Raw genomic sequence first — 25,208 nt, 5'->3', positions numbered from 1 at the left:
TGAGTTCGGAGAGCTGCAGTACAGTGAGGTAAGGACAGCAGCTGCATCTACCAACATTTGCTCCAGCCCCTGGCATTTCATCAGGGCAGGCTGTGGCAGTTCAAAGCCAAGGGATGCTGCAGGACCAGGTGGTGCTCATTTAAGCAGGGTTACAGACAAATTGTTGTGTTTGTGCACAGGTTTCAGATCAGAACACACAAGTGTAGTTTGTACACAGACACAGCTGTTTATCCTTGTCGTGTGTGAATTGGAGGTATGTGGTCTCTTCCCAAACTGGACTCCTTCCCTTTGCTAACACTCTGCTGTCAGCTGCAAGTTACAGCTTCTGCAATCTGGTGTTGGACTGCCTAGCAAAGTGCAAAACAGAAACAAAGCAGGGGCTACGTAGTGGAGATCTAGCTCATGATGGTGTACCTTTATCTGCAAAACCACACGTTCCAGGGGACAGCACGTGTTCTTAGAGTGCCCTGTTAACTGCCTGACACTTCTGAGGTTCGATAAATTGGCTGCAGACACCTGAAGTCTTACAGAGATTGTTTTTCTCTTCTGGCAGTGTATGGCAATTTCTATGTGTCAAGTAAAATTTGCTTCCTCCCCAGTCAACAAGCCCTGCAAATTATAATTTATGGTTCTTCTCTTTTTCTTCTTCCCTGTAGCTTGGGAGAAAGAAAAAGTAATAAAAGCATAATTTTTCTTTTTTTTTTCAAAAAGGACAAAAAGGAGACAAAGCACAAAAAGACTGGAAAGCCTCAGTAGCAATGTCTATGCTTCATTGTGGTTTGAAGTGTTTGGTTTTTACCATTCAGTTTGTCACAGCATTTCTCAGAAGAGCAAGATGGCTAGGCATGTGGTTTCCTCTTGCCAAAAGCAACCAAACTTGCTGTTTCAGACTACAGAACCTAGAGGGAGTCCATTCTGCAACTGCAACACATTAGTCACTTTGTGGAGGCCACCAGCTCATCCCAGCAGCACAGGAAGCTGCATCACTCATCCATTCCACCTCTCTTCCTCTCCCACCCCCACTTGTTAATGTTTGCCTGCAGTGGAAGCTTTGGGGTGGTTTCTGGTTTTCTTAGGTGCACAACATCTGAGTGCTGCATCCACTTACAGTGAGAAAACGAACTCCTTCGGTCACTGAGTTTCAGTCTGTAAAACACCAGCACAGAAAACAATTCATCCAGCAAGGAAACCACACCAAAACTGGCTACCAAAGGGTACAGAGACCCAGTGGAAGGATGGGAAACTGCCTACCAAAAATAAGGTAGGTTCAATACCATTTTATATTTAATTACTAAACAATAGTACTAAGAGCGTGATTCCAAAAGAAATGATACCGGCAACGAACCAGCCTCAAGGGATCATGCAAGGCACCATGAGCAGCTTCTTGATTAACAAAACACAATTTAGCAAGCAAATTAGGAGGAACAATATAGTTCTTAGTATGTCAAAGGGTGTTGCCTCAGGATGGTGTTTATAGACATGACATTGTCTGTAAGCTCCCAGCACAGAGAGTCTGCTGAAGGGAGGAAGGGAGTCCATTCTGGAGAGGAACAAAAGGAACAGAGAATACTTGTCGTCTGCTCCAAGTTTCCAGGCAGGAAAATTACACTCAGAGGAGATTCACCTTGCTATCTCTTATCTGTTGGTACCATGTCTCATAAAGAGAAGCTTGTAGACTAAATTGTACAATATATTTAAATGCTGTACATGAGATATGTGAATATCCTATAGTTATGTACAACAGTGGTTAGGAATAGATTGTCTCCTAAGGATCTATAAGGACAGAGGAGGATGGTCAACAGGAACCACCTAGGACAGGTGGAAAATTCCCTTTCTTTCCATTGTCTTCTTGATAGGTCAAAGAAAAGGTCATGTAATTTCTGAGTACTGCATCCTGACTGCTTACTTGGTCTTAAGGAGCTCAGATGAGGCATTCCATTGCCAAAATTCAATGTTCCTCTAGTTTGCAAAGAGAACGCATCTCTCACATCTCTGCAGGTCTGTGGCCCGATGTCTAAGTTGTGACCACATTACCTGGCCTTGAGGAAAAGGGCAGAAGTCCCCAAAGCATGAAGCCTTGCTCCTCAGAAGCAGTTTGAGTCAAGGCAAACAAAATCCATGTGAAACTGGTGGGTCCTCACCTGTGGCAGGAAGGAGCAGTGATGAGATTTTGTGCCTTGTGGGTCTCAGGTCCAGGCTTGCTGAATCCCCACTGCTTTAAGTGGTCTTGTCACCCTTACATGTGGACTTGTGTTGTTTTTGAAATAATTCCTGACTACTTTTTAGGAGTGGGAATAAGAACAGAATTCTTTATAAGAATCTTGCAAACCAGGTTTTTGTAAGGCAGATGTTTTTCTGCTAGCTTGATGGGGCTGTGAAACCCATATCCCTCATCAGAAGGGAGGGGCCACTGCCATAAAAGACATCACTGGCATGGTGCTATGCCCCAGTCTGTGCTCATGCAGCTCCACACCCTGTTTCCATCACTTTCAAAAACTCCAATAAAACTGCCAGGAGAAGTCACTCAGGGAGAGCATTGACCAGCTGCCTTTGCATGGCAGGGAGCAACTGCCAATCATCTCACTCCAGCTGCTGTCGATGAGCTGTGCCAGCTTGGGGTGATTTTTGTGTAGCACATCTCTCCTCAGTCATAGCTGCCCCATTGCTGACAAAGCCATGTCTTTCAGAAAAATCACAGACTTCAGAAAAGTTCAGAGGGATGGAGAAATGACAAGGGTGGGGTTTTTTGGTTTGGTTTTGGGGTTTTTTTCCAGAGAAGCAGTAATTCCTATGCAGTGACTCAGCATCCTTGCAGAACTCTGGTGCTGCAGAGGTCCAGACCTGGCCACTGCTGCTCTCCAGAAAGTGTGAAAGGCAGGGACTGAGGGTCAGCTGGTAAAGGCTCCTTTGTTCCACAGCACAAGGCAAGCTCAGAGTCAGGCTAAAGGGAAAGCTCAGGTTACAACACAAACTTTATAGGCATCTCATAACAGGTACCCCATCCACATAAAATTCCTAAGGAATGAAGCTATGCATTTACATCATCCAGCTGTCAGCATCTCTCCTGAGTAACTTTAACTAGATGTGGAAAATAACCAAGTAGATGGGCACCTACCTACAGGCGAGGGAGTGTCTGTCTATGAGTCTTGGGAAAATTCCTGGCAGTTGATAGGAAGAAATATTCCAAAATTATCACTCCAGTGAGACAGGCAGGGAAAGTTCATCAGATGAATTAGCCCACATGTAGGTGAGGACCAGCCATGTCTGGTGGAGTCCAAGTGAGGAGGCCCCAGAGTCAGTTACAGGCGTGGCAGGAATTAAAATGTATTGATGTGATGAGGCACTGGGCTTTCTTTGCCAAGCAGCCACCAACCAAGCAAGAATGGTGCTTTTTATTTGGTTGGATATGAGGAGTTTTGAGAGTTTGGCCGTTTCGTGTCTGAGGCGCTGAGTTTAAGGAGTCAGGTAAGAATTGGATATTTTAGGAGGAAGGTCCAGCTCTTTCTGGACCAGCAATCTCTTGCTGTGGGACACCAAGTTAGACCAAGACAACAGCTGCAGCAGGTCCTCCCTGAAGGCTGATGAGGTCATGGCTCACAGCAGTCAGAGGAGCTTCATGTCTCTGGAAGCAGGTGAGGCTGGAATCAGCCCTTATTAAGGCAGCTCCATGGGTGTCTCTATGACCTTACCAGCAGCATCCCACCACCTCTGCCCAGGAAGTTCCCCTTCAGGGACAGAAAGGAGGATCCACTGCCCTGTATCTTGGCCTGTTGCCAGCTGGGCTGAAGTAAATTCAGACTGAATGCAACCTTAGTTTCAGGTGTGCAAAGCAGGCAACACAAACTTGAGTTCTTAACAGCAATCTGTAAACTCTCCTGCTCTTCTGTAATTAATTTCTTGACTCTCCTTCTTCCTATGCATCCTCATGTCTGCCATTTCATCCCTTCTGTTTGGAGTGTTTGCTTTTAGAGGCACTTCTGTAGTGGGTTTGACCACTTCCTGAGCACGACAGCCCTGTAACATAGTTCATGCAGCTTGTCTGCAAAGAGCTCAGTGAAACTATGGAAAGAAAGAGAAGGAAATCTGCCCTTGTTCTCATTTTAATGAGAGTCACATTTGTCCTCCTTCATGGCTGCTGGCCAGAACTATTTTCCAGAATTTTTACTAATTAAACAATATTTATAATTGCCTCAAAAAACCTCAGCCCTACAAGAGCTGACCCTTCAGAACCCCTCTACCCACAGGCAAGCTGGGCTCCCTTTCTCTAACTGCTGGGGACCTGCTTCAAAGGGTCAGCATGTCTGTAAGCATGAATGCAGGTGCTGAGAAAGGCTTTCAATTCTCAGACCATACAGTGTATATTCCCAGCAAGATTACACATGATTGACTAAATAAGGATTTATCTAAGAATTATGCATCAGTTTACAGATATAATTTGCTATAGGAACATATGCTATTTATCGTTTAAGAGTCCAGGGGAAGAGTTGCCCAAACCCAACAGCCTTTTCATCTGAGCAAGGGACTGAAAAACCAGAATCCAACTGAATATAAACAAGAAAAAATGGAATAAATAGACATCAGGAAACAAAAGTACTTATATCAAACTCACAATATCTGACAACTACAGCAGGCTCCTAATGTGAGTTATGTGTTTTAGAAACACATATACATATTTTATTTTAAATGTAGCTCATAGGACTTCTATTGAATTGTATGAAATGGTCACAGTGGCATCTCCAACTTAGCTAGAGAATTTTATATCCAGTATAGGCAAAACTATATATATAATTCAAAGAAAACCAGGTAGGCAACGCGGAATGAGGTAGTATTATAGCTTTATTTTTATACCCAGCTGTAATAAAAGCTATCTAAGTTCTCCCACTAAACAGAAAATTGGGAAGTTCACTAATATTTGCAAAACTTTCTGCTACTCTTATAAGAGGGACATCTGCAGAAAGAAATTATTTCAGGTGAGTTGCAGAACTTAGGTAGTTTGTAAAAGAAATGAGACCTAAGAGTGCACACTTAGCAAGGAAAGTATCAACAGCAAAAAAGAATTGCAACATTACCTGTTTTCCTCAGTCCTGGGAAAGGAAAAAATGCAAATAAGCAATTAGAGACTGATTCATAATGTACCTCCAGCAGCACGCTGTGTGTAATCCCTAAATTCATATGACCTGGCAGCTTTATAGCCTAGCACATTTTTATCTTATATACAAATCTAGCATGTAAATATTAACACTACATTGCAAAATGGTAGTTAATTACTGGCTTTTACAAGCCCAAAATCATAACCTTTAAGCAACAGTGCACACCCTAGCTGTTATTACCAAGAAACTTGCTAAGAGCAACCTGAACACAATGTAAAGGCTCCTAATTTTGCCAAATAATTTCAGTACTTAAACCTGCAAGTAAAGTTTTATGCTTGAACCATCAAGGATTATTTCAACTGCTAGAGATCAGATCTGCTACCCTGCACTCACCCTCATGTGTTTGCCCTTTCTGTCACATTATTGCTATGTTTATTCTTCCTTTTGCTTTTTCCCAAGACATGCTAGAGGTCAGATCCATGTAACCGTTTGTGGGAGGAGGAGACTGGTTCTTTCCTATCTCTTCCCAGTATTTACTGCTGACTCACCCACCTAGAGCTATTTAACATGGACAAGCCCAGAAAGGCTGGTTGCTCCTCCAGTCCACAGACTTTGCTGCTGTACTGCCAGGATTTCCAGGGAACAAAGGCTGTACTTCCCCAGGAACAGCTCAATGCTGTAACACCTCCCAACAGCTGCCACCCTCCACCCCTGGTCCTATGATTTGTGCCTCTCCTACCCCATGGCAGCCCCTGCTTCTGCAACTGCCCCAGGGCAGGGCTGGGTGCCTGCCAGGGGCTGCCTCCTGGAGAGAACAGCAGCAGAGAAGCTACATAAAGTGCCTTGTCCAAACAGCTGGAGAAGGTGTCTCCCTGAGGGTTTATGTGTGCCCCTGGCTGGCAGTGGGAAGTGAGGACCACGAAGCCCCAGATCTGCCTGCTCACCCTTGTTTCCATGCCCTAGGTGGAAAGTGCCTGTCTCCATCCAGAGAAAAAGATACTCCCACAAGGAAAGTAAGTAAAGAAGCTTGAGCCCTCGGGGGTGGTGTGGTGTGGCATGAATGGGGACATGGGGGAGCTCCCTGCATCCCTGCAGAGGCAGCTGACAGGCACAGCCATGGGCAGCAGCCATGGCAAGGCATTTTGTATCCCAGCAGAGGGCAACCTCCTTGCATCCCAGTGAGGAATGTACCTGCCCTCTGCTGTCCCACTGTGCTGGACAGCCATCCCCTCCAGGTGCCTCAGGCAGCTGCCTCCTGCAATGGGACACTCGTCCCTTGTATGGCACTGCCAGACCCGCAGGGTTGCAAGCACAGTGGGGGAACCTCTGCTGTGGCTCTGCTTCCCCCAGGGGCACAGCCAAGGAGGTGGAGGGCTGCTGAACCCGTGAGCTGCCAGCACAGCACAGCCCACATCTGCTCACACACCAGACTCCGTTCCCCACGCACAAGCACTGCTTAGGACTTTCTCTGAATAGATGTCAGAATGAGGTGTTCTCCTAAACAAAATAGTTTCTTCGTATTGAATATGCAAATAGGGAAGACTCTATCATAGTCAGGATCACATGTACTCATGTGAATCAGGAGGTCTTGGTTTAGATTCAGCCTGCTGCCTTTTCACTTTTGTGGGTAAAGCCATTTATGTGCAAAGGTGTAATACTTTTACCACATTCACAAGTTGCAGCATTACCAAAAACCCTCTTCTTAGTCATCTACATTGGGAATTTCAAGGCAGCATTAAGGCAGCACAATAATGTTTGAAAACACCATAAATCTCCTAAGATGGCAGTTTCAATGCAATATTGAGAGACTGATGTCTCTCCTGTCAGGCTGCCAAGCAAGTAGGCTTAAAAAGCCCTGTTATCTTAACCAAAAGTGAAAGCTCAGGTCTGGAATTTTACAGGAGCAACATGTTCAATCCACCTGAGGTTAAGAACCAGCCAGACTGATAAAGACAAGGCCAGGAGAAAGCAGCTTGTAAAATGAGAGACCTCTGCCACTGAGATGTTTATGAGGCAGAGAGATAAATTTCCAGAGAAGCTCCAGACTGCCAAGCCTGTGCACACAGACACCCAGTGCATGTGGCACATCAGGCAGTGCCTTTGTCAGCACTCAGCCAGAGATCCCAGGCAGAATTGTTGCTGCATGGGTCACAAAGCTAAAACACAGTCACAAAGCAAGCAAGAACCTTCATTTCTAAGACACATATGTAAAACTGATTTCAGTTAACTAAATGAAACAAAACCAAAACAAAAACCGAAGAAGATTGCACATCTAGGTTTATTTTGGGTCAGTGAGCAGTGCTGTGTGACACAAGTCTGTATAGAGACAAGATAAATCTCAAAAAGTCATCAGATTTATTTAGCTCTCAAAGGTTCAACTCTTTTCCCTACCATTGTCACACAAGTTCATGCTTTTGAACAACTTATGTTCAGTCTGTGACTGAGTAAATCCTGTGCTGATGAAAATCTTTGTCTAGTGTTGCTACACCAGAAAATGATAACTACATGTGTTTTCTTCCTCTTTCCTCAGCACAGACCTGCAGCAATCCACCAGACACCATCAAGGTAAAGACTAAAACTGATCTTCCCTCCCCTCACCCCCAATCTCTGAGGCAACAGGGTCCAAAGCATCCACATATTAGAAAGACAAAGTGTCCATCATGTTCCTGCAGAGGAAAGGAAAGCTCATAATCAGACAATTTGTTTAGGATGCAGAAAAACACCAATTTAAGCTTACATACAAAATAATTGTATGCACATGAAACTGTAACACCGACATGCAGCCCCACTCTTGGGCAGCCAGTGGCCAAACAGGCTGCAGTACACACTCAATTTCTGAGGCTGAGTGTAATTTTGTCGGGCCAAGGCAGACAATTCAGGAGGCTGAACATTGTGATGATGTCTCAGCGAATTTCCTCAGCCACTGCACAACTTATGGCTGTGGAGGTGCTTATCTCTCCTCCTCCTTCCCTTCTCCACTCAGCTTTTTGGTAGCCAGGCTCTTGACTACTGGCGAGTTTCCTGAAAGAGTTTCAGTTTCAGCATGACGTTTTCTAAAAGCCATTTAAATGGACTACTGACAACCAGGTTTAGTAATAAAGAAATCTTCAGTTGAAAACAAAGAGAGATGTAATACTTTGAGGCTTAAAGGGTTTTGGTTAATCTTTGTACTGTAAAAAAATAGCAGATGTATCAACAAATGGCTAAGTCTCTGTTGGAAAAGAATAATGTTTCCCCTTCCAGCATCTCACTGCCTCTAGAAGGAAGAAAAGAAAGAAAAAAAAACCCCTCCACAAAACCACACATGCCCTTTTAGGCTGCACATTTAGCTTCTGATAAATCAGAACAGAGCAAATGGTTGCATTGCAATGCAGGAAAGACTGGTAAGATAAACACACTTCCTGTTCATCTTACCCTCTGCTTTGGGGTTAGCTTTAGGAGTTCTGGCAATGCACCCCAGAGTAATTTAAGACATAACTATAACTTCCTGTGTGCCTTGCTTTTCTGCCCAAATTTATCATCCTGGAAGGCAAGGGTGGGGGAACAGCCATCTCTCAACTGTTGCACTCCACAGTCTCGAGTGGTTGTTTGTTTGTGGTTGTGTGTATTAACATGCTGAGCTCCAAGAGGCAGGAGCTGAGTACCTGTGGTTTGCTGCCTCTACTTTGTAAATAGTTCATTTTAGCAGAGGGGAAATGAAGTTGCCTCTTGAGTCCCTGATGAAAAGAAATCACCAGAACACCTATGTACTGCAGAACGAAGCACTGCCATTTAGCAGCCTAACTGGGTTGGTTTGGTTTGGGTTTTTTTAACAAAGATGACATCAGTAAAGCAAAAGTTGGTGCCCAGCAGCTAAGTGGGTGTTTCACAGAAAATTCTGAAGAAAGTGGGCAAGATGACAGAAAAGGGTGTGATGAAATGAGCTCATAATTTGTACCTGTGAGTGTGGGATGGACTGCGGGGGAAGAGGAGGGGGTGGAATTGTAATGGGGAACCTGTCAAGTATCTGTCTGGTTTTGAGAATTTTTGGTGTCCCAAGGAGAAGCCCCAGAGTGTGGTTTGAAAACAGTCCTTGTAGGGCCATTAGTGCAATAGGAGAGGTGCCCCTTCTGAGTGTTAAACTTGGCCTGTGAGTAATGGAACTTTTCGCACTTGCTCCATTGGCGTGTGGGATAAGTCACTCCACCTCTGCACTTCAGTCTCCCTACTGATTAGAGAAGGTTGATGATAAGAGCCTTTCAAAACATGATGACCAGAAGGATTCTAGAAAATGTGACTCAGAGCAAGTCTTGCTTAGACCTATGGGTTTGAAAGGACAAGAGATGCTCCAGACTTCACTCAGTGGATTGAGAGCCACTCACTCAAAATTAAGAGCCTACCTGTTCTCATTTCACAGGTACATTAAGAGAAATACTTCTGTCCTTCCATCTTTGCAATCATGACCAGGACATGAAAGAGCCATGCACTTGATGATAAGCAAATCTACCCTGATTGTTCTGCTCCTTAAAGTTTCTGGTATTTCTACATCTCGAAACTTTATAAAACCTCAAATCAAAAATCAGAATTTATTTTCACTGAACTGTTCTCAAGGTCAAGAGATTGTCCACACAAAGCAGAATCTAAACAAGACAATATGTCTTGCATAAACTCAGAAAATACAAGGCAAATTCTTGCAGGAATTTTGTTCTAACATTGTTCTTCTAGCCTTGAACAATAAAAGCTAATGCTTTGGAGTTTTTAACCCATGAAACAGAGACCTCTGTTCCACTAAAAAATGTGTGGAAGGTCCCTACAAATGTCACCACAAACCCAGCAACGCTCACTCAAAGTACTGCCACTGCTGCAGACAGCAGAGGATTCCACTATAAAGGTGGTAATTACTCCCTGGCTTCAGTGCATTCAAATCAAGAACATAAGGGCAAACAAATTTTTAACTCCTGGCTCCAAGTACTTAATCAGTGCACATTGGCCCTTTAGATTTAATGAGTCATCCTGCCAACTATTTCATGCACAATCACCCACAACCCATTAGCAAACACCCTCAGGAAGCAAAAGGAGGGACAAGTCTAAACAGAGTTGGGAAGGCATTTGCCCACATAATCTTACCTCCTTCTTTGCTAATGGCTCTGCTTTCTTTTCCCTCTGTTCTCAAGGCCAGCATCAGATGAGGGATGCTGGGGAAAGGATTATTCCTTATTTCATCTCTGGAGAGGCCAGGGCCCTTTCCAGTACAGTGCATCTCCTGGACTGCCACACACACATGCACTTTGGGTCTAAATTGCCTCTCAGACCCTACAGTCTCTCTGGCAGCTTGCAGTGACTCCTGTCCCTCCCTTTCTTCCTCTGTTTTCTTATGCTTTTTATTCTGCAAGTCACCCTGACCCCTTTCCTTCAGTTCCTTCCCTAAGGAAAGGAACTTGCTTTTTATTCTGCAAGTCACCCTGACCCCTTTCATTCAGTTCCTTCCCGTATTATGTCTTGTTCAAATCCCAGACGCTCTCCTTTCACATGCATCGATAAAACGTCCTCGGTAACTTTCCTTTCTTGCCCATCAGCTCCCATTCCCTGCCCGGGTGGATGTGCCGGGGATGATCTCTGGGGAAGCCCTGCGGGGAATCACCGGGGCTGCCGGGCTCCCTTGTGCGGTGCGCTCCCTCCTGTGGTGATGGTGATGGTGATGAGCTCTCACCGCCCAGCGGGACCGTGGGGCTCTCCAGGGGAGCAGCCACAGCCTGCACAGCTGGGAAATGACTGGAGAATTACAAACCTAACCCCGCGTGTATTAGTCAACAGCACTGTGTGATTGTACAGGCTATACCCGGTCTGCTAATGGCTCCAAACTTCTGCAGGGTATAGTACTGAAGCTTCAATCTTTTACTCTTCCCATTTTTGCCCCCCTCAGGAACAGGTTGCCAAAAAAGATTCCATGAATTCCAGTGAACTGTGGTACACGACTGTCAGCCACGAGGTAAAACGTGAAGTCACCGTGATCGACAGCAATAATCAGACAGAATATGCACTTATCAGTGTGCCCAAGAGGAAGGCAAATGTCACCAGCGCTGAGGAGCACAGTGAATATGATGATGTCCTGGTAACTTAGGAGGCACTCTTTGGCCTCAGTGCGTGCAGCCACGACAACCATCCTACCTCTGCTGTTGGGTCTTCAAACAAGTATCTCTCTCCTGTGACCAAATTATTCATTAGGCTACAACTACCAGTCATTTACTATGAGACAAACCTGTGCATGGACAGCTGATCAGAGAAAGAAACATGGACTGGGTACAGGACTTGACAATTAAACCAGCAGGAACCACTAGCAATTGCCATGATAAGAAAATGTTCATCTATAGAAAAATAGGAGCCACAATGTGTTAAGCAACCAAGGCTGTACATTTTTCTGGACTTTTAGAATACTTTTTTTTAAAAACGGGCTTTAAAGAACTACTGCTATAAATCTCAAAAATGCAATAATGTCAGGGTCTTTCTGTTTGTTTGGGGAATGTTTCATGTTGTAAATGAAAGGATAAACCTTGTGTTAGATGCATTTACTCTTGCCCAAAATTTCTCTGACATGCTTGATTTGTACCATTATACAATACACAATTTTTATAAAGAACAGATTTCTCAAATTTTCCCCTCCCCCTTCTAATGTAATACTACTTAATGTGAAGTCTTAAAGTTGGAATGAAATAAAAAGCCCCAAAACAATAAGCTGCATGCAAAACAAATACTATGCCCACGAGAAAACATTCAATACTGATGCTGCCCAGGCGATAACATATCTTATATAACATATATAACATATCTGCTACTTATCAGTAGCAGAAGTCGAGGTGCTGCTTCCATGACACCATGTGTCCACAGCTCATTCCTGCTGGAGTCTCCAGTTTGGCTTTCTGCAATGCTAGAGTATCACATCCTCATAGCCCAGCACCCCTCTGCAAGCAGCATTTCTGGACATGTGCAAAGGACTGAAATCAGGTATTCAATTGTCTATCAGAACTCATAAAGTGATTATGTGCCTGTGTTCTTGCTTAAGCATGTTTTTTTTGCTCTCTCCATTTTTGTAACAAAGCAGTCCAAAGAAAATGTTGAGCAGTTTTTCTGATTAGTCTTCTCTAGTATGTAATTGCTGGCTGTGCCCTGGCAGTGCCTTTGTAACTCCCGCTTGGCATTTCCATGCTGAGGACTTCCCATGGGCAAGTCCATGGAGCAGTGGATGGACACACTGCCAGCATGTGCAGGTATCACTGTGGCAGGCAGCTGAGTCTGCCCAAAGCTCACACTGGCTGCTGTGGCTACACAGATGACACCTGCCATAGGATTTTGAAGGGATGACTGTACACTTTGCAAGCTGCTTTTTAACAGTATCTCAGTCATTATTTCCCTCCTTTCTTCTATTAAAATTAATATTGATCATTCACACAAAAATATCCAACTTGATGTAATAATGTGTTTTCACACTGCTGTGTCCCTAATGGATTGAGTCATAATTATTTCACTTTTAAATTTTCTTTTACATGATCAATTTACCTCACATATATATATATATATAACCAGAAACCACCTTTTTTGACATTTTCTTCAATGAGAGTTCTGTTGGAGTCCAGGGCATCCCTCTGGACACCCTGGGAAGTCACAGACCTCGGTAGAGAGGCCTGGGACCCAAGAAAGAGGGTCTGGGGTCTGTGCAGGGGGGGTTTGCCTGGCACAGAGCCCAGAAAGACACAGTCTTTGATTTTGGTCCATGAGAAAAACATCCAACACAGAGAGAAGAATTGCAAGTCACAAAGGTGTGACAGAGAGTAGTGTAGTTATCGCCATGCAGAAGATTTTGTAGTTTGGATTTTTAGAATGTAGATGCAAAGGGACAAGATGGTGATTTTAGGGTGGTGCCCTGGGTTCTTCTTCTTCTCCCTTGGCATCCATCTTCTGTAGTGACGTGGGCACAAAGTAGTTCCAGTGGATTGGATCAGAGTAGACATGACCCTGTTAGTATAGGTGATAGACATTGGCACAGAATTGTAAACAATGGGTACATAGTTATCTGTATAAGAGGTAGCGACCTCCCATCACGGGGGGGAGTCATCCCCTTGTCCGGGCTGCTGAGAACATCTTGGCTGGACACAGAGAATTGTAAGATAAGAATTAACAAACAACGTGAAAAACCAAGAAAACCAAGACCTTGAGACTCCTCATCATTCTCGCGCCGACCACAGAACCAGAGACAGAGTCAGATTTAAACCCTTCAGAGGTCGAGAAGGGAAAAACACTCCCTCGGACCCATACGAACCACCAGCCTTGAAATCTCGGGTGAGAGAAACCAATTAAACCTGAGAAGTTCAAAACCTGGCTGGATGCAGTCTGTAAAGTCAGACATTTTCTGTTGAATATCACATCTTACTACAGCTCCACCTTGTTTTTCTTGTGAGGTTCTGGGGTAGTGCTACAGACATAGAGGAGGATGGCTGGGGAAAAAATGAATGCTTGACTCCTTTCTCAACTCTTAATGCCCATGTGGGTATCACCATAAAGAAATCTAATCATTACATTATTTTTCAGTTCCTAGAATCAAGATAAAGAAGTGTTCAAGGAAAGGATCTGAAGTCTAAGTGAGAGCAGTAAGATTGAGCAGCATCTCAAAAACCATATATTTCCTTACTGCTGGTACTTTCATAGTCTGCTGCTTTTGGGACAAGCCATATAAGCCATGAAGTTTATCCCTCCTGAGCATAAGAATGAAAAGGAATCTCTCTTCTAGCTGTATGCTGCATAGAGTATTATAGCAAGAGAAATTATAGTTCTTACAGTCAATGCTATATCTTATAAACCAAGAGAGAATTAGAATAAACTAAATATGAGAGTCATGCAAATTTGGTCCAGAATGTTTTCTAAGCTCAGTTTAAACACATGCAACAACTATGGGTTTGAGTGTATATCTGTCAGACATGCTTCATACAGCTCAGCATTTAGAATTCCAATGGCTATTTTCCAACTGACACAGCTGAAAGGCTAGAGCTGCTAAAGAATGAAAACAGTCACTTTAAGGGTAAAAATAAATAATTTAATGCACAACAAGTCAGATTACTCCTTAAATAAACTAATAATATTAGAAAGAGAAAAATAATTTTCTATGACATATTTCTTACAATACAAAACAGCTTTTTAAAATAAAAATGTCTATCCAACAGTATTAACATTTATAAGGCTATAAATAAATTACAAGATATAATTCACTCACATGGTAGTGAATATGTTCCATTCTGCATAAAGTTAATGCTTAATCTTCATGTTACAGCCAGTCACTGTCTGTAACTTTCATGCCATGCTGGCCCACATCATCTGCTTCACCTTCCTCTTGGCACTGATTCATCTCATCCAGCCTCACATCAACAAGAACAACCATTTCCTGCCTTATAAGGCAAATACCTTACACCTGTTCATTTTTATCCTCAGAGCTGGGCAGGAACTATAATTAAGGTTACAGACTAGTCTTCAGATTTACAAAACCAGGTCAAGTATCTGTCTATTCACTCTTAGCAGTAGCTAACTGTAAAAGCACACTGCTAATTTGACCTTTCATCGATTCCTGTGACATTCAGGTGTGTTAGTGAACAAGACAAGTCTCTTCATGCTGTTGCTTTCTTCTTTCCCATTTCACATTGAAGGAGAGTAAAATAGAGCAAAGAGCACCTTATCCAAGGAGACTGTAGAAAGAATAAGGAAATTATGAGAGTTAAAGCATTCTTAAGAAGTTAGTGCAAAGGTCTTGCATGTAATTAAAGAATACAAAGATATATACACACGCTATATATAAAAATAGGTTTTCAGGCTGTTTTACAAGAAAAGAGCAACCAGGAAACATGGCATATGAAGTTTGGAGAGAAAAAATAACAGATATGAGTTTGAGTGGAAGTGAGCATTGAGGATGAAGCTGTGCAGATAATTTTGCATAAGCCAAGAGAAAAAGGAGCCATGTGCAAGACTGTTTTTAAAGCTCATGCAGAGCATTCAGATTTTATCATAAGGCAATACAAAGCAGAGCTTTCAAGGTTAACAGAGCATGCATCAAATACATGATTATCTCAAGGGTGAAATAGATTATTGAGATATAGAAGAAGGAGGTAGTGGTGCTATAGCAATACAACACTGTCATAAATATACCACATTTTCCATTTGCAATACTGCATCACAGGTAGTATTTATAAGACAATTTTAGAAGTGTTTCTACCTAATGAATAGTTCCCTGCTCTGGGATTACTTATAGATAGGGAATCCCATCTCTTCTAGGATGTGATGAAGATGAGGAATCTTTCCATAATTTCTCTGAAAGTTAAAACAGTACAATATTAATATTAAAATGAAACTTTAAATAGATATTTCAATATATTCTTTCCTGTCTCTTTTTACACTACTTTTTCTAAGAGTCCTGTCAATATAAAGAAATAAAATGCTTCTAAAAATTGAAATGACTTGTTGATCTGTTGTCCCTTAGTAAGAGTCCTAAGAAAAAAACAATATGAGTTAATTGCAAACCTTACCTATACTGCAATGTTGAATTGTTAGCCTAGGATTATTCTAAAAGCACACAGGTGTGACTTAGTAAATTGGGACTGGGGGGAGACAGCTCCATGCATTGTTTTCAGTATAAATTCAAACCTCACAGGACTTTTATATGGGCATTTCTATCAGGATAAATATAAATGCATTGGAATCACTACCTAGTCACTGGTAGCCAGTGGATTCACTGCCTAGAAAACCTGGAAGAATGACCATTTGTTTCCTTTAAAGGTATTTCTGTGCATAATAAATTTTACAAAAAATCAGGAGTCTTTTTCATCCCCTGGATTAAAATTTGTTTTGTTAGCATTCAAACCCAAATGTACAATAAGGAGATATATTTTAAATTATTTCTCTCCCCATTATGGTACACACACATATGAGGAAAACTTTTTTGTAAAGATAAAATGCAATATTAGATCAGAAAAGTTTCATTGGAGTCCATAGCTAATCAGTCTCATCACTATTCCCTTTCTCATCTGAGGACAAAAGGTTTTAAGTTAAGCATATCAAGACCTTCCGAAAGCTAATTTAAAATGTTCTTAATACTGTTATACAAATCATATATACTGATGACTCTCAATATCTTTCTAGAAATATTTCCCCCTTTTCCCATAAATACTTCTGCTCTTTGTAAAGAAACAGTTTCTCTGAAGTACAGCACTTACATGTGAGAGAAGTCGGGTCGAGCCTTAATGTATCACATTCAGATGTCTCAGGGTTAAGACTATCTTCATCATAAATATTTTGACGTAAAATGTTCCTGATAAAATCTGGGTTCATATTGTTTTCCATAAATCCCTCTGTTGATGGTGGTACAGAAAACACTAGCTGATAAATTACAGTGGAGCTTTCATTACTGAAAAACAAAGTCAAGGATCAATGTCTTCAAGTTTCAACAGGATCTTTCTCTTTTTTTTTTTTTTTTTTTTTTTTTTTTTTTTTTGAGAAGACTGACTCTTTGCATATCAATGTTGGAATGTATTTAAAAACAAAAAAATCCCCAAGAAAACCATTATGAAAGAAAACTGGCAAAGATGCCAGTTGCTACCTCCCCCTCCCTTCTCAGAACAGCACTTCAAACTGGGTACACACTTGAAGCCAGCCAGAGAAATGTTTTCAAATGCAGGAGGGGCCATTAGACACTTGTATTGATGGGATGTGGTTTTCAACACTGGTGCTTCACAAGAAACTACTAATAAGAGGTGTTGCAATATCCTGTGCATAGTTAGTTTAGCTAGGAACCTGTAGGAAGGTTTGTTTTCCTGGTAGCAGTACCTGGGACAACCCAGCTGTGTTCCTGACTCGGCTCTGGAATGGATTACACAAACCAGTGAACTGGAAACCTCACTGGAGATTTCATTTTTTGTGGTCTACCAAAACTGACTAGGATTCAACAGATACCTTTTGTACTCACAGAATTCAAAACATTTTCAAAAAACACTCAAATGGGGGAAAATAAAAGGAAAGAAAGAGAGACACCAAGAGAGAGAGATCAAAGAGGCAGAGAGAGAGAGTTATTAGCTAATCAATATATGTGCAAAACTACACATAGTTTAGTATTTGATGGTCTGAATCCTAATGAGTACCCATAAAGCTAAGGAGCTACAGTTCACTGTTGAACAAAGCTGGCATGCCCAAAGGAGCTCATTCCTCAAGGGAGCAAAGTGCCCTTGTGACTGCCCCTTGCCACATTCCAGCGTGGCTATTCCTCTGTCCTTGCTATCTCAAAGGACCTGGGACTTTGCAAAACTACTTCCCTTGATTTTTTCCTGTCTTTCTAATTTCTTTTGTAAGAGTTCTTTTTCAGAAGTCCTTGGGGAAGCTCTCTGTCTTCCCTTACTTATCAGCTATTTCTCCATGACATGAAACATGTATATTCCTCTTGCCTTTATCTCTTTTGGGAACAAAATGATTCTCTCCTCCCCATGAACCTTGTCGTATTTATTTAAGATTATATAAACTACGTCAATTTTAAGTGTCTCCAGCAATTAATTCTCTTTTTAATAAATAACCTTGAATATATTTACTAAGGGCTGCAATTGGAACCAAAGATAACAGAGGTGATACTTCACAGCAACAATATGTTCCTGTCATTATGTAACTTTAGCAGCATTTACCATTTACACCAGAGGATCCTTTGACTAGTTTTCAGTGCCTATACACATAATTTTCCTCAAACAATCTATTTTTTACAGATTTAAATATTGTACGTATTTACATAAGTATCTGTATGCCTCACCAAAAGTCTGTAATTTTCAGATAACTTTGGTGACAGAAATTGCTTACCTGAAAGAAATCACCTCAGCTGATCTAAAGTAACGTCCTAAAGCTGGAGATGAACTGTAGACCTCTGTTAGCTGAGAGAGAGAGAGGAAAAAAATATGTTTCTTTTATTCAATCTCTTTTTTCCCCTCACCAAAAAAAAAACCCAAAGCAAAACAAAAACCCCAGCAAATCATTATTACAAAGTGCTTTACGGAGCATAAAAATGGGTGCCGAAGGTCAAATAACAGCAAATATCTGCCCTGGAAAAGGTACAGAGTCCTTTAAATTTGACAGACAAGTTAATTGTGCATTTGAGTGATTGCTATGCAACCTTAACACAATGGAGGCACTCAAGGTGAACTAAAAGTATGTGCTCGTGTTGCCATGTGCAACTGATGTTGTTCGGTTTGGGATTTATTTAGTACCAAAAGGCTCTTTTAATTCTTTTCTTGTGGAGGGGAAGGTTTCTGTCCTGGGACTGTCTTTCCACCATGTCCAAATGATCACTGCCAAGTATGCTGAGTTTATTTCAGCTGTAACTTGGAGTTGTGCTGGCTCAGCAGAAATCACAGCTATAAACCCAGGCTATAATCATGTACTCATAAAAAAATGCAGCACACAAGATGTTCAGTCCATATTATGCTCAGATGACTTTCAAAGGCCTCTCCTAAATTATTCAATGATTCTGTGAAAAAGGTGAAGACTATGTCTTAACTGATGGTCAAATTTAAGGGGGAAAACTCAATACTTTTTTGTGCTTAAAGCAGACAATTCTTTTTTTTCTAGATCGCGACTTTAAAAAGTACAACACACTTTATTTGTGGACTTGCAAATGACTGAGTTGCTACACAGAGAAAGAGAAACTTCTTAAAAGGCAAAACACCGAAACTATGTCCTAAGCAGAATCAGCTTTGCCAAGAATCACACAAACACTTACCCTCTTAGTAATGTCCTCAGAGGAGAAATGTGGGAGACCACACATTAACTCAAATGTTCCTGAAAAATTGTGAACACTTCCACTGCTTAGTAGTTCATCAGGATCCCAGTAGTCATCCTCATCTGTGTTAATACCTAATAATGAAAAGGAGATAGAAATGGGAGAAAAAAAAGTTTCAGTTAGCTAAAGCATTGGAAAAAACCCTCTTGGCTTTCTCCAGAGTGGCTTTCTCACAAATTTCCTCGGTAAAGACAGAAAGAAAGTGCAAGTCACCTGAAAAAAGTGACAGCACGTGGAGGTCAATCACCCGCCTCCATTAGCAAAAGTTATCTGCTCTGGGAGCCTGACAGGCAATGACACCTACGGATCTAAGTCACCCGTGGCACTTATTCCAACATTACAAACATGATTTCCATCCTCATACCCAAATCTCTTGTTATATTTTCTGACTTAGCTACAAACTTGAATTGCCACCTGATGGGGATACAAATTTCTTGCTGCCTGCTAAGATAAAGGCATTCACAGCAGCTATGGAACTACAACACCACCATCTGCAGTCAGTATCCCAGTTCCTTCAGTGGTTTACTGAAAGAGATTAAAGACTGTTCTTGCATTTGGGTTCTATTAGGGTGTACATATTGCATGTTTGTATTAGTGTAACCAAGAGTGAGATACTCACTAGAATAAAGAATTAGACAGATGAGAATGAGCAGGAGGCTCACTAGAAATATTGCAGTTATAACCATCCATCGTTTACACTTCCAGAAAACTACATTGTTGCATGATCTCCAGGGATCTATCTCCTAGGTATAAAAGAGAAGGGCATATTGATTAATCAAATAAGGCAGGAAAAAAAAAAATTGAAACATGTCTCTACTGTCACATTTAGAAACCAAACCCCCACATAGATAAAGAGCCTCATTGGTAATCAATGCCCTACCATCAGGGGTTCCCAGCCTTGACTACTGCAGGAAAAAATGTAGACCTAGAAAAGGTAAAGGACATTCACTTGAGAGAGATCCTTTCCTTTTGTGCAGAATTTCCAACTCCTGAATGGCCCATAAAGCTAATGTACTGCAAAGGTGATTTCTTGGCTCCCTATTTTTTTTTTTTTTAACTATGAGAATTAAATTTGCGTATTCCACAATCTCTCCTTTTAATGTCTGTCATTTCTCCCAACTAAAAAGGTGTCTCTGGAGGTATTTCCAAAATCATCCACCTCTGCAGCATTGATGATGCCCACCTGCATATCTTCTGGTTGTCAGCACTCAAAGCAAAGGGAATGCTATTCTATAGATACTATTGCGTTAAACCCTCCATAAAATAATTGAGACATTTATAGCTGACTAACTTTTTCTTTGGAAGATTGGAAACTTGAAGGCTATTGAGTGTGTTTAACAGGGAGTTTAATGCAAATCTCACCTGTTCTATGAGGTCAAAAGAAAACCTCGCTCAACGCTATTGTGCATGTATGTACATTCATATGGGAGAGAAAGGACAGCACCTTGCCTGTTATTTAATTTTTAATAAGGTTGAAAACCATGACAAAAATTAGTCTTTTAACGAGTTAATCCAGCAGGAGGAATAGCAAAAACAAACAAACAAACAAACAAACAAACAAAAAACCCCCCAAAAACCAACAAAAAAACCCAACAAACAAACAACAAAAAAAGAGCAAGCTTAGGTGATGGCAAAAGAGATAACTTCATCTGTATTGTTCCACAGCCAGAATAATCAGAAGACTGAAGCAAGGGTTTGAGTTCATAAGCAGACCATGCTGTCTTTTTAATTCCTCCTCTCTCTCCCTCCCTCTCCATCTGCCATAAAGGTAGTAGGAAGCTCCATGTCTTTTTTGGCATCAGCACCAGGTAAGGAAAAGCACAAAAGCACATGCTGTAGGTTGTCTGGGCCACACACATGTAGACTGGGAGGAACCAGCTGCTGCTGGAGGTACTAATCCAAGTTTCCTTCCTCTACTTTTCTAACTTTCTAAGAACACAGAAATCCAGAGAAGCTTTCACTGAATTTAACTGAATTGAGCAGCTGGCTAAAAGCTTTTGTGGGTGGCAAGAGAACAGGGAGAGAAAACACCCACAAAGAGAAAGATCTTACAAGAGAAATTCCTCCAGGAGCAGAGGCAGAAAAAGGGAGACACTCTCTGTAGGCACCTTTGCACACAGAAGTTTACTCTGCCAGAGAATGAAAGGCAAACACTGAGTATGGTTTTGTTTACAGCACGCTTTCAGCTGTAATCACATTTACTTTTTTTAAAATTTGATTTAAAAAATATAATAGAAGTATGAAGTTCAGTTTAATACTTAACACTAACATATAGTTTTGTATTTTAAACATTTTTAAAAGCCAGTAACTACTGCCTAGACTGCAACTACGAAATCAACCACAGCCCCATCAGTTGAGACAGGCAGCTGGCAAGCCCAAGTTTTGATTGAGCCACCACGTTTAGACCATCACAAAACTCAATTCTTAATCACACACAGCAAAGTGGCTCGATACCAAGAGAACATTCAGCTCCACGGGTAGTCCAACACCTTCTGAGCTTTGCCCATATTTCCTGGGGAAGCAACAGCAGCCAAGAAAGTCCCCAGTGGGCAGGGCAGCTCTGACTCACCTGAGCAGAAAGCAGAGCATGGGAACTTTCCCGCAGTCTCTATAGGACGGGAAGCCAGTTACTATAATCAGCATAAAGAGGCTTCAAGTGAAAACCCAGTTCTGGAAAGGGGAAGGATAAACCTAAGGGTGAAGTTTCCCAAGATAGTCAAGCTGACCCCTGCCTCTCCCCCCTCCACTCTCCTGTTCCTCTTTACACCTCCCGGAATGTGTCTGACCCTGCAGCGAGCTGATTCGGCTTAGGAGACCACAAGAGAGGTAACTGAGCCCTGATTCAGCAGAACAAAGCGGGGTTTGCCTGCCCAGGGGGATGGATGAGCCCCAGGGGCGATCAGAGGGGCGCACAATGCTATTCCTCTGCCAGAACGAGTCTGTCCCGTAGCTTTAAACCAGGGACTGGGAGCTACCTCCCTTAGGATTCACTGCTGATCTTAACTGAGGTTTTGCAGCATTCTATTAATATAAATTCATAATGGTTAGAAACTGAAAATTACTTAGAGATAAAGAGAATCCAGCAGGCTCTGTTCGAGGACGTTTTGTTTTTGTTTGGCGGCACTGTTTCCTGGTTAACTTCTACTGAAGGAAAGCCTGGCTTTAAAACTTATTTCAACTTTCCTGCTTTTGAGGCCAATCCCACTGATAGCACATTAAAAGAGAAAGCAAAACTCAGAGAACCACTTCCAGTTTGAATTCCTAAATGAAAGCTTAAAATCCCACTCTCAAATTAGAACACTTCATTGATTAAAAAAAAAAAAAATACATTTAATGGGTTTTTAGCCTCTTTCCCTCTACCTCAAACAACAAATTAAATCACCCCTGCAAAATATTCCTTCAAGTATCATTTCTCCTGCTGTGTAGTATTTCCCCCATCAGAAGGATCAAATGAGCAAGTGAAATTCCTACCTGTCTTGTTTGAGCATTTACAGGCATGTCATTATCAGTCTCGCTTTCCTCCCCATTCTGTTGCTGTAGTTGAACAATCTCATGCTCCTGGGCAGAGCTCCGGCTTTTCATTGCTTCTGTCTCTGGAGAAGGTCTGCTGTGAGAACCTCTGTCTCTGAAGTGAGCGCGGAGTGATCTTATTTTCTTCTCGTTTCAGTTGCAATTACGGTCAGTAATAGCTCTGACACATGAGGCTTGGAACAGGAAGAGCGGGGATGGTTTCCACAGGAGAGGTCTCAAAATACTGTAAAATTAGGAGAATAAATTAGGGAGCAGATAAAGTCAGCTGTTCTAGCTGCAGAGAAAAGGAAGGCGAAGTATCGATTTGCGTAGCCGTGAGAACTCTGGCTCTCGGCTAAGCAATACCAGGTTTTCCAGTTTGCCTACCTTCCTGTTCCAGCCCTTGACAAGCAGATGACTAAACCTTCAGAAACGCTGTCATTTGCTGGGACGACTTTGAAAGGAGCGCTTTCTCTGCTGCTGTCAGCCAAAACGATAAAATGTTATTACTGTTATCCATGCAGCTAAACAGATGTGGTACTGAACAGCATGAACTGAGTAAAAGTTCACAGAGAATGCTGTTGCTTAGGCTACAACTCTGTCAACACTTGTATTTCTAGTCTCTCTCTCTAGTCAATAAAAAAATGAATACTACTGACCTTTGTGCTGTACATTGTTCTCCCTCTAGCTATTATATTAACTAAAATCATATCTGGTGTTAAAGAACCATTTATGTCCTTTAACATACTATCCAACCTAAACCTGAGAAGCTGCTTTCAGGTAAAAAAACCCCAAAGGACACAGCTAAAGAGAAGAGAAACATGGCTTTTAATTTCAACCTGTGCTCTACAGGACACGCTTTTATGAAACAAGTGTGGTGATATGATCTGCACTAGCTTCCCACACAAACACTCGTGTGCACTTGGAGTCACTCACAACAGCTTATTGTAGCTGGGGCTGATTACAAATCCAGCCTTCCCAATATCCTTGATCCTACCTCCTCTTATTTCTCCTGTTCACACTCATCCCCATGTTCTCTTTCCTCCCCAAAGAGCATCTCTCTCCCCTCTGAATCAAAAGGTCTGGGCAGACAGCTGGTAACCACACCTTTGCTCACTCTTTTGTCCCAGCACAGGGGATATCATGCATTAAGAACCAAACACAGACTCCCTCCCCAACCCCCTTTCCTGCTGCCTGGGTATCCACTCACAACACCACTCCTTTTTCCTGTCAACAGCTCAGGGTGCTCTCTTCTCACCCCACCAACTTCAGTTTTTTCTTTGTGCAACTCACCTTGGTTCTGCCACCTGAAGCACACCCAGGGTTTGCATTCCTGATGTCATGTCACACCCATCCAGGCAAAAGCACTCCACGAAAGTGAGCATGTGTTAGGTTTATTCCACAAGTGAAAAGAAATACAAATTTTATACCCCGCACCTTTTGGTTCTGAGAATCCTTAAAGCTCTGGAGGACTGAAGGTGAAGCTGAGCAGTCATCAAGATCAGAAGATCTATCCAGATCTACAAAATCTTACTCGGGACATGTTACACTAGAAAAGTCTTTATCTCGTTCTCACTTCTCTTGCTGGATATCAGGTTCATGTGTTTAATTTCCACTCACAGTAGACCTTCCTACTGGATTGTCTGAGACCAAAACTGTTCCTCTAAGAAAAAGAGTTAATGATTATACAGATCTCACCATGCAAAGGCCAAAGTCCTTATTTTATATGTTTGTCAAGAAGTTCCTTAAAGTCTTTCATCCATCTTGGAGATTTAACTTCCACACTTGGTGGATTTCTTCCATGTGAAATATTGACTCTTCTGACAGTTTTCTGAGAAAACCTCAGAGAAAATGGGAAGTCAAGAAGTGAGCTGAACTTTCTAGGCTTGGTGTTTATCTAAAACAGAACAGCAGGAAAGCTATCTTCTTCCCTAGACAGGATATTTCTGGTTTCAGCAAAAGGAAAAGAAACTTGCACTCGTAAATGTACACTTTAGTAACAGGGGCACATTAGGCTTGGCTTTACAAAAACAGCAAAGTCCAAGGCATCAGTGCAGTTCTGATTGCACCTAGGGTTTACAGTTTCAGAGGCACATCCAAACAAATAAAACATAGCCCCTTGCAGTTTTAGCAGGTGTTTATTAAAAAGGAAGAAGTGGATAATTGAGTAGCCACTAAAGAAACAAACCTCCTAAACATACAGGATTTGAATACAGCTCATACTGTAAGTTTGACAGGAACCTGGGCAAGATGCCCAATAGGAGAAAGGAAGGAAAAGCAACAGCAGTGTTACAAAGAGGAATCTCACTGTGTGCAGATACAGTGCTAGTTCTTTTCAACATGTCCCCACACACTGCCAGGGTGGGTCTAACATTAAACAAAGATCACATATTTATGCACTGCAGAGTAAGTGTGCTGTGTGGACAGCAATAAAAGATGTTCAAACTGCCAGCTTTGTTTTTAATATATATATATATATATTAAAGGTGAAAGCTAAACAATTCCAAATATTGAACACAACTTAAAGACCATCTAAATGGTCTTAAGGCCATCTAAACAATTTTTTTTTTTTTTATTAAGCTAAGTACTGATATGCTGAAGTCCCATAAACAGCTTTGGAAACCTTAAATTGGCAAGATTTGGAGTGATAAGATCATCAGGAGATTAAAATTATAAAACCTAGATTTACAACGAGGGTTAAAGGAATTTTGCTGTCATTTCTTCTTTTACTTTCTTTGAGCCTAAGGATGCATCCAACCACATAAATTAATTTTCCTTCTACA

The 25,208-nt window shown here is 41.7% G+C and overlaps 2 protein-coding genes across 8 annotated transcripts; one reads left to right on the top strand and one right to left on the bottom strand.

The window, feature by feature from the left end:
• Window positions 1-1,034: 1,034 nt before the first annotated feature.
• On the top strand, window positions 1,035-12,135 carry LOC310922464 (uncharacterized protein). The gene is made up of 4 exons (XM_083883046.1): window positions 1,035-1,261; window positions 6,054-6,103; window positions 7,621-7,655; window positions 10,993-12,135. Exons 1-4 carry the CDS (start codon window positions 1,236-1,238, stop codon window positions 11,188-11,190), a joined length of 309 nt encoding a protein of 102 aa, XP_083739172.1. The 5' UTR covers window positions 1,035-1,235; the 3' UTR covers window positions 11,191-12,135.
• A 2,011-nt stretch (window positions 12,136-14,146) lies between these two features.
• On the bottom strand, window positions 14,147-24,114 carry LOC310922426 (TPA-induced transmembrane protein). 7 transcript variants are annotated; one of them, XR_014592427.1, is made up of 9 exons: window positions 23,719-24,113; window positions 22,813-22,905; window positions 22,387-22,669; window positions 19,535-19,658; window positions 18,856-18,989; window positions 17,940-18,010; window positions 16,319-16,509; window positions 15,322-15,416; window positions 14,147-14,797 (listed from the first exon to the last, which is right to left on the bottom strand). XR_014592427.1 is itself a non-coding variant. In XM_083882993.1 (8 exons), coding segments are annotated over exons 3-8 (633 nt in total). In that variant the 5' UTR covers window positions 22,498-22,669; window positions 22,813-22,905; window positions 23,719-24,113; the 3' UTR covers window positions 14,147-15,414. The 7 variants fall into 7 exon arrangements, 5 of the variants coding, with proteins under 5 accessions (XP_083739119.1, XP_083739120.1, XP_083739121.1 ...); XR_014592426.1 differs by having other exon boundaries at window positions 14,147-15,416; window positions 16,319-16,453; window positions 23,719-24,114; XM_083882993.1 differs by having other exon boundaries at window positions 14,147-15,416.
• Between the last annotated feature and the right edge of the window lie 1,094 nt (window positions 24,115-25,208).

The sequence above is a fragment of the Zosterops lateralis genome (genome assembly GCF_965231275.1).
Source record: "Zosterops lateralis genome assembly, chromosome: 2".
Classification (NCBI taxonomy): Eukaryota; Metazoa; Chordata; class Aves; order Passeriformes; family Zosteropidae; genus Zosterops; species Zosterops lateralis.
Note: the sequence above shows the minus strand (reverse complement) of the source record. Positions and strands in the feature narration are given on the sequence as shown.